Here is a 17,443-nt window from a genome sequence, read left to right as displayed (position 1 = left end):
CCTTTCTTTCACTCTTATAGCTTCTTTTTCTTTTTGACACTTTCTGCGTTTATTTTTCTGTATGTCCACAAAACGTTCCGGCTCAAGAATAGCGTCGTCCACGTCGCAACGGACGGAGAATTTAGATAGCTCCACTGTGGGCAGCAGACAACGTCAGTCTAAACGAGACGAAGTAAACTATACAGACATTTATTTAATCGTCTTTCAGACATAAAAACTGACACCAAAATATTACCTGTCTTTTAGGCTATCCGTAAAAAGCTGGAACAGGAGCTTTCAAAGAAACGCTCGGGTACTTCTTCTACACGTAGCCTTCGGCATACTCGCAAGATTGCCGGAACGGTTTCTGCTCTCCGACCAGCACAAGCACTTACTGTGAAAGAAAATATGCTTGTTATTGAGTCTGCTCAACTGATGGCAGCCAAACGTGCCGATTGTGTATTGGTAGTCGATGACGACGATCACCTGAGTGGCATTTTCACGGTATGGACAAGCACCTTTTTGCTTTTTGGGCATCTTCTCCGCGCGACATACGGAGATTCAAATTTTCTCACCTCATGCTTTTTTTTTTGTGTAGGCAAAAGATCTCGCTTACCGCGTAGTGGCTGAGGATTTGGATGCAAGGTAACCATAGTTATTTCCCATTCTTCTTCCCTTTTTTATACCTCATGAGTTCCCCTGATATATGGATGACGGGTGACTAGGTCAACCACGGTTGCGCAGATTATGACGAAAGGGCCGATGTGTGTGACGGCAGATACATCAGCTACCGATGCCCTGAACCTCATGGTGTCCCGAGGATTCCGTCATTTGGTAGGTTATCTTGATGCAGGCCGTCCCCATGGGTTTTTGTGCGAATCATTAATCCGTATCTAAACATAGCCTGTATGTAACGAAGAAGGAGATATTTTTGGTCTGTTAGATATTACCAAATGCTTGTACGAGGCGCTTGATAAGATGGAACGTGCTTACGGCTCCTCGCGTAAGCTGTACGATGCATTGGAAGGTGTGGAGCGAGAATGGTCAGCAAGCCCTGTTCAACTGGTGCAATATATGGAGCTTCTTCGTGATCGCATGTCGTGCCCCGATCTCAATACAGTATTGGATGGTACGCCACCTGCCGAAGTGTCGGTCAAGGCCAATGTTCGCGATATTGCAGTGATGATGAAAGAGAATCACACCACGGCCGTTTTGGTAACCAAACATCATAAAATTGCCGGCATCTTTACTAGGTAAATGACCCTTGGATGTGCCTGATTCGGCGTAGTTACATGGTGATTTCTAACCCAGGTCACAGCAAAGATGTTGTACTGCGTGTCATTGCTGCGGGACTGAATCCTGAAAACTGCTCAGTGGTACGTGTCATGACACCTAATCCGGATACTGCAACGCCGCAAACCACTATCATGGAAGCGTTGCGACGCATGAATGGTACGTCCAGAAATGATCCTCTTTCTGCTGTTGATTTTAATTCTTTCATATAGATGGGCACTATCTTAATTTGCCAGTTTTGGATGATGGCACATTAGTGGGCATAGTGGATGTGTTGAAGTTAACCTATGCTACACTGGAGCAAATCAATAGCATACAAGGCAACGACGGCGAAGGTAGTTCTCTTTGTTTTTCGTAGAGGAAAAGAGGCTAAATATGGAAGTAACCTGTAAATGTAACTAGGTCCAATGTGGTCGCGTTTCTGGGATAGTTTTGCAGGTGCTGATCATGCAGAAAGCGAGTCTCAAGTCTCGGACTCATACCCTTCACATCATCCGTCTACATTGATGGCTCATTCGGCAATGCATGCGATTTCGCCGGAACCCTCGACTTCTTTATCCCAGCTGCAAGGATTTTCCGAAATTTTACCCAACGAGTCGGCCAGTATGGTGGCCAACAACGAAGATACCCACTCCAGCCTTTCATCCCCACATGTGCATCATCATGCCGATGAAGGCATGTTCGCATTCAAATTCACGACCGCAAGCGGCAAGACCCATCGATTTACCTCCGCTTGCAATAGCTATGCCCAATTATTCGAAGCCGTGGAGCAAAAAGTCATGCCAGAACACCTGGCTCACGGTGGTCATGCCGACGATGCGAATGACGCAGCAGCTTGGCTGAGCATTTCGTACTTGGATGATGAGGAGGACAAAGTGCTGATGTCTTCCGATAACGATGTGATGGATGCTGTACGTTTGGCGCAAAAACAAAATCAGAATCGGGTGAAACTATTTGTGCATGATGCCGCCATTGAAGTCCAAAAGCCTATCGTTACTATTACACCTGCCGCAGAATCCGCACCGATTCCCGTAAAGCAACTTGAAAGTCTGACGGACAGTGAAGAAGAAACGAAACCACGTTCGAAAACCAAAAGCCATCAAGGAACACGTCAACATCACAGCGTCGAAGACAAGCAACGTCCATTTTCCCAAGACCTATTGTTGCCTGCAGCAATTGCTTTTCTGGGAGTCGTGGTCTTGGGTGTATTTGCAGTATCCCGACTTAGTCCCACCCGTAATTAAATACCACCGTGATTGGTACTAAAAATACATTGTGCCTATTCTATCTATTCTTGGTACTTGCCAATACACAATGTCCTATTATGCGAGTCCGTCAACAGGATAAAGGGCCGACGGGCCGATGGGCCCATATCTAAGCTATGGGTGATTGGTGGCGATGCATCCATATGAGGAAATCCTACATGTTCGCATCTTCTGTAATATATCCTGATTTCAAACGTTTATTATCTTCATCTTTAACCTGGATCATCCACTACCTCCTCAACATCAAGCATATTCAGCATGACATTTTGAGACCCCATCAGTTCATTTGATTTTGACTTTTTGAGTTCCCACGACGAGTAATCCCACAGAGTTTCAACCAGACAATCAAGGGGACGCGCATCGTTAAAATGAGCAATGAGAATGCTGCCTGCTGAGCAGCACTTGGATTATATCTATCTCCAAAGATAGAAGATAGTTTTTGAGTGCCATCATATTATAAAAATGCACGTTCATTGGTCCCTTACTGAACTCTTATGCGCACAAACTTATTCATTACAATTTTCATTAAAGGCATAGAAACAGGTGACGGAAACATTGGTAAACGAAGCACGGCAACAAACCATTCGCTGTCAAAAGCTGCCTCGGTAACAATTGATGGTTACGACGGTTGAAGTAGTAACTAGTATTACATACCGAATAAGGCGGTCTAGATACCGCTATCATATGCTGGGAGACCGATTTTGACAGTGCACTGAATTTTATAGCCAGGATTGAACCAGCTTCTTCTAGACAAAGAGAAAAACCCTTAGAAAATGGATTTGGACATTTTAAGTGTTAAATAAATCTAAGAACAGAGGTTCCCTATGACAACTGAGAATGAACGAATGTCGATAGGTTCCACAGTCTAAGATGGTACTAGTCCACAATAAATGTGTACTTTTTGCTTTGAAGGCGGCTGTTCACAGCTATTATAGTTATTGCATCATGTAAGGTTCATACGGGCAAACAATATCCCGCTATTCTTTTTTGGAGGCAATTTTTTGTCGAGAAACATGGAGAAATATACGTTGGAAAAATTTTCTTCTGAATCATGCATGTGTTGGGACGAAAAAAAATTTGGCAGCGGTCGTTTATCTTGGCGTGCGCATTTGATTCTCCGCCATCAACAGCCCTTGTCCCAGCGAAGCTTATTCCCTGGACATTCGGCAGGCATCGAGTGCATGCCGTTGATTTAATCAAAGCTATCTATAACAATACAAGCTCACATATATTCTCTGAATAATAGGCAATTAATGCATGGAAGACGATCGTTTGCCACAGGCTTTATCATGACATCACTAAAACATAAGTTCTCCCAAAAGCTCCCTTTTTTTTGCCTTATTTGCTATCCCCGACTCCTCTGAACTCCCATCACCCTTTTTTTTTTCCTTTCTTTCTTTTCTTTCCGAATTTCTTTTATCGGTTTTCCGTTAACATTTGCATTTTTTATTCTTTGTTTGCAAATGGTGATCAAAAAATTATTTGTCAAAGTTCAGGATAAGCTACATAATGAAAAGGGTCGACATGACGATGAAACCTCGGCGACAAAGTCTCCTTTATCCAAACGACAATCCAAGACACTTCCTAAAGCAAGGCCTGAACCCGCAGCCAAGCATCCTTCGCAGGGGTCAGGCGCACGGTCCATCCATCAGGTTTCCTCCAACACCTTGCAACAACCGACTCCTCATCGATATGCCGAGAAGAAATCCCACTCGTCTATTTTGGATTCCAAGCACGAGCCGGAATTGAATAGTCGTCAAACTAATCCATTTCTTACCGAAACTACGGAAACTACAACCAATGTAACCAACGATGTTCGTGTCCCGGACGTGGTTACCTTGTTAAGGACTCCACAACCATCCAGCCTCCATGAACCATCCTTTGAAAAAGACGATTACGCACAGTATGAACCTATGCTGGGTTCATTTTTACAGCAGAGACCCGCTTCATCGCCTTTGAATACGTCTCAAAGCCATCATGATATCTTCAAGACGATGAGCAGCGATAATGAGAAGCGCCGCCATTCGTATGGCTCATCGTTCGACAGAGCAAGTGATCATCACCGTGGACCGAGCTCCGCGTCAATCGTACAGGCAGATGCATATCCGCGCCAATCAAACGCCACCTCAAGTGAGTCTCGTCCGTCAAAAGGTGAATCTGGTAAGCACTGAGATCATCCACACATTGTATCTTGCCTCATTCTTATCTATAATCTCTTTCTGTGTCTGTGTGTGTATGTTTCCCACTAGCATCCTCCATCGAAGTTTTGTCTTCAGTCACACTGTCACCTTCAGATACCCGAAAATCATCCTTCATTGACCCGGCATTACAGAAGGGACATGATGAAATCGTGAATTCACCAGGTCCGACGATCATCAACACTAACATTCCTCTGGTGGCACAAACCATTTCGGAAACTGCGGATGAGGACGATGGTAATAATGCGCCAGAGCGACGCCCAGACCAGTCCGAAAGAGTCTTAAGTCAGGATTCATTCATCACTGCTTCCACGGCGGATACGACTAACAAAAAGGATGACACGATGGATAGTTCGTCGTCACCCGTGAATCGTGAAATGAAGCGCCTTTATCTGGAGAATGGGGAATTGCAACGCCGTATCAAAGCGCTTGAAGAACAAGTTCGTGTTCTGGAAGACACTTCGACAGCCACGGCCAACACGTTGATCAAGGAGAACGAACGTTTGGCGGAAAAGGTAGCGACACTTGAAGCCGAAAAACTGGAAATGAAATCTCGGATGACGGAAGAAAAACAAATATTGGAACAACAAATCTCCTTCCTGAAGAAGTCACAACAAGAATCGGTAGAACAACACTCGCTTCCATCGCCTAGAACATCATCCTCGCTAACATCTTCGGCATCTTCGCCCTCTTCGGAAACTGTCGTGACTGACCTTCAGGACGAACTGTTGCGTACTCATACTCGTGCACAGTTGGGACTTATTGAATATCTAGAAGGAGAAGACGACATTGGAGCCGCCATGGCACGATTCAAGAACCAGTTGGAAATGGACGCGGAAGGAAAGGTGAAATGTGCGGGAAAGCGGGATACCCTATTTGATAATTCCATGTATTCATCGAGCACGTCTTTATCCGATGCAATCACGGATGACCCTCCGCCAATGAGATCCGATAATTCGGTTTCTGTTCATTACCAATTTTAAATTGCCATTTCCGCGTCCTTCTTACTAGAATTTCGATTGAACCTTTTTTTTTCTTGTCTACACCATACGAGAAACTGGAAATCACGTACTGGAAATTGATTTTCTGTTACCCTTGCTCTTGTTTGAACTTACATTATCACTCATCATCAATATATCACAATGCCCAATAACCTCACTTTTAATGGACCATTGTAACCACCAAGAACAAGCCAAGGAGCATGACTCCATGCTTTATTGCATTTGTCTGCTGTTAGCTATTCAACTTTCTGGTAGCATTTTTGACTAGCTCACTTTTAGATCGAAAATCTACACAACTCCTTCAATCCATAGATAGGGATATGAAGTTATGAAGTTCAGATTCAAAAGCATGGAACCAGTTTCGTCTTCAATTAATGGCATTTTCGTGAGACAATGGCACGAACTTTTTTGGCAATAAAAGCGAACTTTCAGTAGTAATTTGTTACTTCTTTCTGACTACCTCAGCAACGGTGTGACCTTCAAAGTTGATATAGAAACCTGGATTTAGTTTGGCATACCCCATGATATTGTCGGGATCCTTCTGATAGATGGACACCAAGGGCTCGCGGAAAAAAAAAAAACGAATCAAGGCTGGAATCATCCATCATGCTGATTTTTTCGGATGATGAAGAGACTTTGCAAGTCTAAATTTGGAAAACTGATGCATTGTATTTCTGGCAAGGTTCATCATTTGTGACATTTTATTTCTGTTTAACATGCATGGTTAGTTAGATTTGTAAAACTGCCTGGCGTAATCAGATAAGCAATGATGCCAACTTTATCGGCTCATTCCTCAAAAATGATTACACTGAAGATAACGAAATTATTCAAACGTAATGATGATACATCATACAGCTAGAAATATGCGTATCGTTTTGTGTGTCCTTGCTGATTTGGATAGGAATAACATGAGACTTTGAAGTCAGTTTCCAGGTTGGTTCCTCACTGATTTCTAGTATCGTAAGAAATCAGAATCAGAATATTTTGTCCGTTGAGGCGGAAGGAGTAAAAGAGGAGGTTAGCGAGTCTCAAACAAAGCGGCAATGACCCACTTTTTGTTGGCTATTGCGTGACCCGCGTTCGGTGCTCCGTTGTCTTGGCCGGAACGTTCCGATGATGATCAAAATGTTCCAAATTGAGACATTTTCATGAAAACATTCACGCCTTCCATCGAAAAAATTTCTTGTGAGAGGTGAGTTGTTCCTTTTTCGACGATGAAAATCGTGCGAAGATTGACCACGTTTGGCGTGAATGAAAGGAGGATATCAACCTTAAAAGTTTTCTTGGCTGTGCTCGATGTTGGGATGGTTTGAATTGCTCTACGATAACTACTCAGTTGGTGGTTCGGCTCGATTCATTATCAGAATGAAATTGAGATATCATGACTCGTTTACTATCAAGCATTGCCTATCTTGTTTACATGCGCAGGGAGTTTACATTGCAGTGTGAATTGTAATAACATACCGTTGAACAGGCATGAGGAACTACTTTATAGCTAAGGGCGATATCACCTTAACTTTCTTGTATAAGAGAAGAATTGTATCTGTTGTTGTGAATGAACTGCAAAAGACGCGGATCCGAAAAGAGATGCCTGTAAAATTTGTGACTGATTCATTTCAAAAAAATTGAGCGGAAATTTTTGTCATTGGCACGTGCAACACAAAACGAACAGGGTTTGCCATCATCATGTGTTAAATAATGTCCACGTTGATCTTCCTCGGCCCGTAGTTTGTCGACAGCTTTTCAATAAGGCAGTAAATAGTAAAATATCTATTTTCATATGGGAATTCAGACAACTACATCGCACAAAACTGACATTTTCTCGATATGACACGATCACCGTAACTAGTGTAAAATGAAATAAGACAGGTGAAGCTGCTCATTTCAGCTCATCCGAGAAATCGGAAAGTAAATTAAATATGGTTTTACTTGACTTTATTCGCTTGTTCACCCCCTTTTTCTTTGGCTTTTTCCCCCAATCTTGCAATTCATCTCGTTATCTCCCCCATACCGCCTACCTAAATTGGCACAAATTGATGGCTTCGATAAGGGATTTTGCAGCACCGATCATCTTAAAAACAAACACAAATTTTCGGCTTGCCTTAAATCAGCTATTCCAGACTTCTTTATAAGCCGTTTTTTCTTTTCCATCGCATTCGCTGCAACAACCATCGCATTATTCATCTCTTTCTCCAGCACTTGTCTCTTTCAATATGCAGCCATCGACGTTAGAATCCTTAGTTTTATCGCATCAAGACGGTACTTTTTGCGCCGTGTGTGGTTCACGCTACCATATGACCAGTATGAATCCGTTTCACCGTTTTCTTTTTTCCTCATGTCATTGAAACTCATGAATCTAACCTATTTCATGGTTGAATCGTAGAACATTGTCCTGTTCATCCCTAGAAGTATCCCGGAGGGATCCCATCATATATCATCATTATCGGCATTACTATTCTACATAACAACAGCATCATTATCATGCGCATATCAGTTTCATAGAGTTCAACTGCGCCATCCTCGTTACTCGACATGGATTTCATTTCTCTCGGCTAGATGATCATTTTTTTTTTTTTTTTTTACATATGTCATTCTCCCTTCTCTCATTCTTCATGATTCATTCTGTCATTTTCCAGTAGTGGCTTTTTTTTTATTCTTGGTTACCCAATGTCTCATTTGTGTCCTTTTTTCATTTTCTCATTTCTTCTTGAAGTCTATGGTTACACATATTTTTTATGGTTGATCCATGGTTTTGTTTGTCGACTCCTCGGCATGACACCATCATTGTTCCCCTTTGCATGACTCATTTCGTCTCCATAGCTGTGTATGAATTGTAAATTTTTTTCTTTTATTTCCCAAACTTTATTCTTATGATAATTTTCATTTTTGCCACAACAGAATAAAAAACAAAAAAGAAAACCGACAATCTAATAAAAGAACATGGTATATCTCTTGATAGTAGCTTGATTTTCCCCTTCTGACTTTTGCTATTTTATAATGATACGACTTTATCTAGAAAAATAAGAAAGTAAAGCTTGTAAATATGTATATAACATGACGTTCGCGTGAGTGGTCGACCTCCACCTACGAATGACCTGCATTCAAACGCTATTTTTCTATTTTTTAGGAAATGAGGAAGCGGTGTAGCAACTCATTGCCGCAGCGGAGAAGGAAAGGGTTGCAAGGACGGAGTTCGTTTCATCCATTTTTTTGGGCTATTAAGAGTTCCTGAATTTTCTGTTGCATGGCCTTTTTCTGGTGACATTTGATCACGTTCACCCATTCGGAATGACGGCACCGGAATGCAACATCCAATTTTGTGCTGCGCTTTTCCAAGTCAGATATCAACAGTCTGAAAAATGGATGTGATATGGTCATTTGTAACGCAAAAGTTGCTGCGACTGAAAATAGACTAAGGATCATCCTTGTATACTTCCTTGGCGTCGCTGCTCAATAGTTTAGAGTTGATTTCGAGACGTTCCGTAGATCGTCTCCGTTTCTATGGTGCTTTTTTTTGAAAGACAGTCATTTCAAATGCGGTCATGATTTATTACTTTGTGATGAAAAATTCGTTGAACAATATCATGAAGTAACACTATGTAGCCAAGTTAGACAGGCTACAGCTGATAAATTATGCTAGGGCAACAGTTCCCTATTGAAGACAAAAAGATAAAGCAGCACTATAACAACTATTTGCCCAAGGAGAATGGCAAATCCAATGGGTGGCGTGTGCATGTGAACGTGAGCACAAAGCACTAATGATAACCACTGCCGAAACCGAGACATTCTGCTACAGTGACGAATTCAAGTTGTTTCTCTTTGCCATAATTCACAATCCATGGAATCAGTTCGTCAATGGTCTGGTCGAAAACCTAAGTTCAAAAACGTTGGAACAACAATGAATTGAACCTCTTCTGTGTCCATAAAAACAAGTTCTTTGATACATACTTCATGTTGCAATGTAATATAGCTTCCTGAGGCTTGGCCCACACCAGCTTCATATTCTCCTTTTTCTGCGCCAAGATCGTGTGTCACCCAATCCTGAGAGTCTACATTCCACATGACAACGCTGCAAAAGCGTTGTCCCATAAGCATCAATATCACATTACTAGTAAATTGCTCGATAACGGGACTTACTGATACCCCAGGTCACCAAGCACCTCTAATGCATGGTCATCATAGCTTCCTGCTGGCGGACGCATAACTGTCCACAAAAACAAATAGGGTGAATATTTCAATACCAGTGGTTAATCGCTACATGCTTACATGCAGGTCTATTAGAATAGAAAGAGAATTAGTAGACGCCATTCAACGAGATCTAATGGTTGAAACGTACCTCTTGCCAATGGCTTCTTCAATAACAGATGACAAGGTCTCCATTTGATAATGGATATCTTCTGTAGAAAGACCGCCGAGCTCTCTGTGCTCATATGTATGGCTACCGATCTGGTGCCCCAAGTCATCCAAATGTTTAAGAACTTCCATATAACTTTTGACTCCTTCCGAAGTGTCGACGCTACTGGCTTTGACATCTCTAGAATGAAATTTCATGAGTCCATTCGATCGATAGCTTGATTTCACAAAACAAAGACATACACCCAATTATTGCCATTGATGAAGAATGTCGCCTTGACCCCTTGATCGCTGAGCATGTTGCCTAGTTCCCATGTACGATAAAACGGCCCATCATCCAAAGTCAGCGCAATTTTGCCTGGCTCGGTACATTCATGGTACACCGTGGCCGCCGAACGACGAACGAATGGTGCGGTGAACACCGATGGTACCAATGACAGTGTGATAACACTTAAAATCCAGCTAACCATTGAGGGTACGTCAAATAATGAATAACAGGAGAAAGGGAGAATCCTGTTATGGCACGGACATATTTATACTCGTAGTGATCATCTTTGGCAACGCGAACCGCCGAAAGAAATAAAAGTGCGTAGCAGCAAAAACAAAATATTTGTCCTGATCTTATACTTTTGGTATCCCCTTCTTTTAACATTTAAGCTACATTAATGGTGCTACTGATGCGGTTTGATGAACGGTGCAGCTAGATTTCCATGGTTTTCCGTCTTGAAGGATAACTTGTTTGTCTCAATGCGATTCCCATTATTCCACATGATTAAATTTTCAAATATCGATACTGGAAATGAAAAATACCTCATTGCTAACAATACATCTAAACTCACGCACCCATCTAGCCGAAAATACCGAACGCTAGCTGGTGATGCAGATCAAAGTGCATGAGATCGCGTCGCCCCTTGTTGTTATTTGCAGGAGTCACTTCTTCTATTGCTTTCCGAGTGACAACACGCATTCACTATCTGAGTCCTTTTAAAGGGCCTAAAGCTTAATGACTTGGGACTATTGTGCCATTGGGACCACTTTATATCATGGCAATACATTTTTATCCGTGTCTCCAAGCACTTTGTCGCCAAATTCGATGCATGGTAACCAAGAGAACGGGTGTGCCGACAGAATAGCTATATTAATCGCTTGGGGATCAATTATCGTATAATTGTTATTTTTTTTTTGCGCTTTTGTTTTTTATGAGGAATTGCGTACACAATTGGTAATTATGTTTATTTTAAAGAGAACTCATCATGGTACTCAGCTTTGTGCTATAATGAGTGCTTAATTGCAGACGGATATGTTTTTTGCATCTTGCACAAGAGTTTTTATATGAAGTCCAAAGGCTACAATACATGGTATCAAAAGACTCGAGTACCCAAAGTCATGAAATGGAGATAATTCATGCATTCCCCCTTGCCCTTAATTCCCCATATCTCTGTAAACACGACCAATCAAGGCATGCTTCATACATCAAGACGATCCATTCACACTTTCGACGACTGGACTTCGCGACACTTGAAAATCCCATTTTGGGCGCGTCAATTGTTTGATTCATGAGATGCAAGCTGAGAGGTCAGTGTATACTGTATATTTCGCAAGAAATTTAATTTGTAAACTTAGTTGAAGCTCGGTTATAAATGACCATAACTTGTAGGAATGAAAATGTTTATGCTTACTTTATACTATTTGGCCCGCGTTCGGTTGGTTATGATGAGACATCACTCAAAAAATCCTCTCAACAAATGCATATCGATACTCTCGAATGAAGTGATGGCTTCATTTCTTACGGATTATGCAACAACACTGATTTCGATCAGGATGTCTACACGTGGAGCAAAAAAAAAGAAAAAAAAACTGATATAGATAGTTTGAAAAGCGTAAATTCGGCTTCCTTTGTCAAGTGCGCCACCATGAATGATTATATTGACAGCAAATCAAAGCTCTAACATTATCTGTTGCTTCATAAACATCCATTTAATCTATTATGATGCAGTATCGCGTTTTTGCGGAGCGATGTCTCTCTTGAAACTGTTGAATTTTTGATTGATGGAATAAGCTGTCACGAAATTCAAAAGTTGCCGTAAAGGCGTGCGTGATCCTCTGTACCTTGTTTCCCTCAAACCGATTTTTTCTCTTCCATACCGGATGCGTATTCATCTATTTGATACAGAGACAAACTTGCAGGCTCCGTTCGTCGCGGTGAAACGCATCAACATTCATGATTACTCCGATTATGCCGAATTACGTTCATTCATCCATCATCACTGTGTAGAACGAGGAGAACCGCTGGTGATTGAAAATCTACACAGGCTTCCTAGTTGGAATCCGCACTTGTCTGATATCGATCGGCTTTGCGAGTTTTACGGCACCGAAGGTAATCCCTTCTCATTTCGGTCATCACATAGTTGCCAAGCTTTTAATCATCTACTGCAGAGCTCCAACTATATGATATGAAGACCAAAGGAAATACCACCATGACCATTCCCGATCTTCTAAAAGAAAGCTATAATAGTACTAAAGAAGAAGCCGCATCGCCCGTCGTAAAGTCGATTGTTGTTAACCCGCCTGTTGTTGAACCGCCTGTTGCTGAACCGTCTGTCGTTGAACCGTCTGTCGTTGAATCGCCTGTCGTCAAGAAAAAGCGAGGACGACCGCCGAGAATCGCGTCAGCTTCTGTTTCGCAAGAGCCTCTTAAGACCACTGTCAAAGGACGATCACGAAAAAACGCGCCAGCTCCTGTTCCGCAAGAGCCACCGCAGACGACTGTCCAAGGCAAGAAGCGCGGACGAACACGAAAAAACGCGCCAGCTCCTGTTCCGCAAGAGCCACTCCAGACGGCTGTCGAAGAAAAGAATCTACCCAAAGCAGAAGCGCGAAGAATTTACGCGAAAGATTTAACTTGTCCACCTGAATTCGAGACATATTTGAAGAAGATTGTGCCGGACTATCTGTTACCGCTGGGGACCCATGATCTTTTTGGATGTATGCCTCCAAATCTGAGAGCCGAAAATCTGATGTGTTATTTGGGAGGCAGCTATACCGGCACGGCATTACATCGTGATATTTGCGGTACCTTTGGTCACAACATCATGCTACACACCGCTCCTGATGCATACTCTGAATGGCTCCTTATTGAACACCGTTACCGCGACGCGTTAGCCAATGTAACACATCCTCCGCGATCGCGAGTTTCCGGCCAAAAGAGTTTCTTCCTTGACAGTGACAGAGCCTGGTGTTCTCGACATATGTTGAAGAAAGCTGGCATCAAAACACACGTCATCATCCAAAAGCTTGGTGACATGGTGCTCATTCCCAGTTTATGCTACCATCAAGTACGCAATGTCGGTTTCTCGGCAAAAATCGCATGGAATAGGGCAACACCCCATACCTTAATGGCAGCACTTGATGAACATTTACCCATTTATCGCAGGTATGTCGATCATTGACTGTGTTCATCCACTTGAGAGGCATGGTATCGTAACATACTTGCAAATGTTTTGCTAGCATTGTCCGCCCTGAAGTTTATCGTTGCAAAGCCATGGTGTGTTATGCTCTTCGGAAATGGCTGGCGCTTTTGAAAAAGTATGAGAAGGATACAGATGCACCTCCTACAGATACTGCTGTGCTTGCTATCATGCCATCCAACGATCCTGAAGAGACGAGTCCGAGTCTGATGGATTTACCAATGCTTCAAGGGGGCAAAGCACTGTTTCTGGAAGAATGTCGGATTTTGTTGCATTTGCTGGCCAAAAATCTTATCCAACCAGAGACGATAGAAACTATCGAATTTGAAGAAGTCAGCAACGATATCCGAAACGAAGCATGCAACGCTGGCCTTTATACGAGGACGTGTGATTTTTGCCGAAGCGATATCTTTTTCCGCTATTACCACTGCTCTGACTGCTCTGACTATGATCTCTGTATGAATTGTTATATTCGCGGACGCAGTTGCAAACACGTGGACAAAATGACCATGCAGCAAAGTCGTACGAACTTGAACGAGTATATTCAGCTTTATCGTAAATTCATTGAATGCGTCAACAATATATTTGAAAAGAAATGTCTCTTTAAAGAGAACCTGTCCGTGGTGTAAGTAGACGACAGAGCCCCTCCAAAAAAATTAATGCTAATCAATATTCCATCTACTAGTGCACAACAATACTCATTGGCTACCTCATGCCGACGGTTGGAACTGTATCGAGCAAAAAACAAAGTAAGTATCCATTATAGCCGTGGCAATTACGCAGGTTTCTGATGAAAATTTAGTGTTTCGCCAATCATCTCGTCTGCGGTCACTGTCACTTGGTGACGACTTTAGCTGAACTGTACCAAGAGCATTCCTATGATATACAATCTATTTTTGGTCGACGTCTCTGTTGGAAATTAGTGGATTCCTCGAACAAAAATGCGGTGTACACCTGTGAATCATGTACCAAAAATTGTTCAAGCTGCTCTCCTCTAGTGAAATCTCCCTGCGACGATATACTGTTGAACTATTATCTTCCACCGTATCTGGATAACCGAAACTGGGGCGCTCCTGTCGATGAAGGCCTTTTTAAAGTAAGAAAGAAAAAGGCAAATATTGTCGTCAAACGATTCCGTAACCGTTCTTCGTTGAATAGTCATACTATTGGCCTGATCAAATCGTTGGGGTAAGTAAACGCTTGGATTTTTACTTTGTTTTTCTTTTGATTTGGAGATGCAAATGATATTAACGGGACATTATGTTCAGAACGATGACGAGGAGCCTCTTTATCCTAGTAAGGATTTCAAGCTTTTTAAAGAAGATATTCAGAGTATCGTGCTGGGCAACATGCTTCAACATGGCGTTCCGGAACTATGGCAAACAATCAACGACGAAACAGCTTCAGCCGAAGCCATCCAATTGCTCGAGGATGCATCTCAACAATGGGGAGAAAAGATTTGGAGTCGATTGAGAAGAACGCGGAGACCATTGTTTCCCGTAGTGATAGGGGCTACGGGGCGAGAATCATGGTACAAGAGCATCATCAAGTTTGTTAAGGTCAAAGAAATTGAAATGGTTTTCCCGATCAAGCCGGCACCAGAGGTTACAGAAATGAAGGAAAACATCCATCAAGTGGAGCCGACTGTGGATGCGAACGAACAAAAGGCAGACGAACTAGCGCAAGAGAAGCAGCCATTGAAACGTGATTATGACTTGATGAAGTTAATGGATGCTGATGGGGCTGTGGAAGGTCCACGTAAAAAAATGATGCTGTGATTTTATTGATCACGGTTTGTGTATTTTCTTGTAATTTAAACTGGTCTACATTCATTGTATAAACTATGTTCATGATCGTCAAGTTACCAGAATAAGCAAGCTGTTTTGGTAACACATAACCTAAAGAAGCGGATGAATAAAAAACATACGCATGTGTTTATAGGATTTTTTTTTCTTCTATTTGAAATTTTCTTATTGCTTTGACTCTCCTATCATGGTGTTTTGGTGGTTATATCAGCCTGAAGAACGCGTAGAAGCATTTCATGCCAAGCACTCGTTCACACGAAAGTTTTGCGGTTGCATGTCCCTGCGAGGTGGCTGTGCCATTGCTTGCGGTATATGGATGGTAGGCTACAAGGGCTCTGTTGGATGCTGCTACACCCAATAACAGTTGATTTTGGTTTTTTGAAGGGAGTAAATTTATATGCCTGTATATTAGCTTTCCAAAGTCGAAGTCGTAAGCATGCAAATAGCCAATGGAGATCACACAGCCCAAGTATTCTTACTGACGATAAGTATGAATGATTTAGCTTTCTTTTCACACCTGGATCACAAAACGCTGATGGTGCAGGGAGGAGTATGCTTGCTTTTCGCCTTGATCGCTTTTTATACCCTATTCGCCCTGTTTTCGGTAGGTTTGATTAAAATGTTGATAAAGACGATGGTTGATATGAACTATTGCTCGCTTAGGATTCACTACGATCATTACACCATGCGCATCGAGCTATGTGGTTTACAGTATGTGTATTCATTATCGATTTCTTCGTTACGATCGTGATATTTGGCATGCAAGAACAGCAATACTATGACTGGTGTGCGAGCAAGTCTCGAAACATTGTGGACGAACACGTATCCGCGCAGACGGTCAACGGCACACAATTACAGTTCAGTTTCACCCCCAGTCAAGGAAGTCGGGATTTCTACAACTGCAACAAGCTCTGGCAGGACGAAATGAAGTTTGCTATTGCGATATTTATCGTAATTTCCATCTGCTATGTAATGTTTTGCATGACCTCTCATTATTAGCCCCGTGCCCTGAGTAACTGATCTTTGTCCGTACGCAGATATATTGGGCTATCTGCCTATGGTCCTATTCGCAGAAACTATTTCGAATCGCACGAGGGCCCAGCAATTTCCTTCCACCAGGTCCGGTAGCGCCCATGATCCCTGGTATGATGAATCTACGCCCAGGAACGCAAGAAGAGGCACTAGAAGAAAAGACGGCCCCTTCAAGATCAACCGAAAAGAGCCTAGCGCAAATAACGAAATCACTGATCGAACGATGGACAAGCAAACGATGAGCGCGTGGACGCATCCAAAAAGCAGAAACCAATTTTTATCATTATAATACAGATGAAGCCAAAACAAACAGTGGTATGAAAGGGATTGCATGTCGAGGTGTCTATGTTTGTGTCTATACCCACTATGCGTACGATAAAAGTTGTATCTACGTACGCGTGTGGTTTGGGAGCGAGTCGATAGTTTTGAAATTATTGAGTCATCAGAGGGCGCCTGTCGACAAGATCGTTTTAAAGCATATTGGAAAACTCGCTTTCCGTTGTGGAGGGAGTGGCGGAACCTGTTGCTGATGGACTGCCAGCATTCTGTTCCATCTTTTGACTGAGCAACTTCTGAACAGCAAAGTATTTTGCGACGCAGCGGTCAATGCAAACCATTTCACCCTTATTAAGTTCAGGTTCATGGTAGTTGGTTGGAATACACTTGACTTGGCATCGGTCCAAGATTCTAAGGCATGTTTGAGCAAAGCTTTTCTATAACCGGATTTCGTGGGTGTCTCAAATTATACATACTTGTTATATAGTTGCATAAAAGAATCCACTTCCTGTTCGGCTTGAACCAGGTTCTCGGGATTGACATAAGTCTGCGAATAACTTCCCCACATGCTCATGATGGATTATTTAAGACTTTAAAATAGAAGAACTGGTAAAATCACACAATCGAAATCGAAGTTTTTTCTGAGTCTGAGATTGTAAGTCACAAATCTCTATCAAATGCCATGGATTACGCCCACAAACGATTGCCAGCACATTTTGCACATTATGGCAAGCGAGAGCAAGTTCTTTTTGTTTATATGTAACGCTCTATGTG

General features: G+C 42.3%; 6 protein-coding genes across 6 annotated transcripts; 4 read left to right on the top strand and 2 right to left on the bottom strand.

The window, feature by feature from the left end:
• Positions 1-61: 61 nt before the first annotated feature.
• On the top strand, positions 62-2,516 carry BYT42DRAFT_491092 (uncharacterized protein; the record flags this gene model as incomplete). Its single annotated transcript, XM_051564049.1, has 9 exons — positions 62-172; positions 247-483; positions 578-624; positions 705-813; positions 883-1,232; positions 1,298-1,431; positions 1,485-1,610; positions 1,675-2,352; positions 2,404-2,516. 9 exons carry the CDS (start codon positions 62-64, stop codon positions 2,514-2,516), a joined length of 1,905 nt encoding a protein of 634 aa, XP_051426564.1.
• A 1,484-nt stretch (positions 2,517-4,000) lies between these two features.
• Positions 4,001-5,718, top strand: BYT42DRAFT_611758 (uncharacterized protein; the record flags this gene model as incomplete). The annotated part of the gene is made up of 2 exons (XM_051571549.1): positions 4,001-4,697; positions 4,787-5,718. 2 exons carry the CDS (start codon positions 4,001-4,003, stop codon positions 5,716-5,718), a joined length of 1,629 nt encoding a protein of 542 aa, XP_051426563.1.
• A 3,542-nt stretch (positions 5,719-9,260) lies between these two features.
• Positions 9,261-10,657, bottom strand: BYT42DRAFT_528804 (uncharacterized protein). Its single transcript, XM_051565380.1, has 6 exons — positions 10,333-10,657; positions 10,073-10,270; positions 10,003-10,010; positions 9,874-9,940; positions 9,685-9,805; positions 9,261-9,608 (listed from the first exon to the last, which is right to left on the bottom strand). The coding sequence occupies exons 1-6, from the start codon at positions 10,557-10,559 to the stop codon at positions 9,492-9,494; spliced, it is 738 nt and encodes a 245-aa protein (XP_051426562.1). The 5' UTR covers positions 10,560-10,657; the 3' UTR covers positions 9,261-9,491.
• Positions 10,658-12,566: 1,909 nt separating this feature from the next.
• Positions 12,567-14,185, top strand: BYT42DRAFT_490880 (uncharacterized protein; the record flags this gene model as incomplete). Its single annotated transcript, XM_051564033.1, has 2 exons — positions 12,567-13,522; positions 13,597-14,185. The coding sequence occupies 2 exons, from the start codon at positions 12,567-12,569 to the stop codon at positions 14,183-14,185; spliced, it is 1,545 nt and encodes a 514-aa protein (XP_051426561.1).
• A 1,337-nt stretch (positions 14,186-15,522) lies between these two features.
• On the top strand, positions 15,523-16,635 carry BYT42DRAFT_642911 (uncharacterized protein; the record flags this gene model as incomplete). Its single annotated transcript, XM_051572593.1, has 5 exons — positions 15,523-15,680; positions 15,746-15,791; positions 15,865-15,965; positions 16,025-16,330; positions 16,399-16,635. The coding sequence occupies exons 1-5, from the start codon at positions 15,549-15,551 to the stop codon at positions 16,633-16,635; spliced, it is 822 nt and encodes a 273-aa protein (XP_051426560.1). The 5' UTR covers positions 15,523-15,548.
• Positions 16,635-17,280, bottom strand: BYT42DRAFT_561109 (Tim10/DDP family zinc finger-domain-containing protein). The gene is made up of 2 exons (XM_051567325.1): positions 17,146-17,280; positions 16,635-17,080 (listed from the first exon to the last, which is right to left on the bottom strand). Exons 1-2 carry the CDS (start codon positions 17,241-17,243, stop codon positions 16,864-16,866), a joined length of 315 nt encoding a protein of 104 aa, XP_051426559.1. The 5' UTR covers positions 17,244-17,280; the 3' UTR covers positions 16,635-16,863.
• Between the last annotated feature and the right edge of the window lie 163 nt (positions 17,281-17,443).

The sequence above is a fragment of the Radiomyces spectabilis genome (assembly GCF_025331425.1).
Source record: "Radiomyces spectabilis strain NRRL 2753 chromosome Unknown BYT42scaffold_3, whole genome shotgun sequence".
In the NCBI taxonomy this organism is placed as follows: Eukaryota; Fungi; Mucoromycota; class Mucoromycetes; order Mucorales; family Radiomycetaceae; genus Radiomyces; species Radiomyces spectabilis.
This window is presented reverse-complemented; position numbering and strand designations above follow the sequence as displayed.

Bases quoted from the DNA above. Each gene is read 5' to 3' on its own strand.
- BYT42DRAFT_561109 (XM_051567325.1), bottom strand. From the start codon at position 17,243: ATGAGCATGTGGGGAAGTTATTCGCAGACTTATGTCAATCCCGAGAAC. The intron at 17,081-17,145 runs GTATGTATAATT...AACATGCCTTAG, and splicing joins TTTATGCAACTATATAACAA to AATCTTGGACCGATGCCAAG.
- BYT42DRAFT_528804 (XM_051565380.1), bottom strand. From the start codon at position 10,559: ATGGTTAGCTGGATTTTAAGTGTTATCACACTGTCATTGGTACCATCG. The intron at 10,271-10,332 runs GTATGTCTTTGT...ATTTCATTCTAG, and splicing joins ATCAATGGCAATAATTGGGT to AGATGTCAAAGCCAGTAGCG. The intron at 9,806-9,873 runs GTAAGTCCCGTT...ACGCTTTTGCAG, and splicing joins CTTGGTGACCTGGGGTATCA to CGTTGTCATGTGGAATGTAG.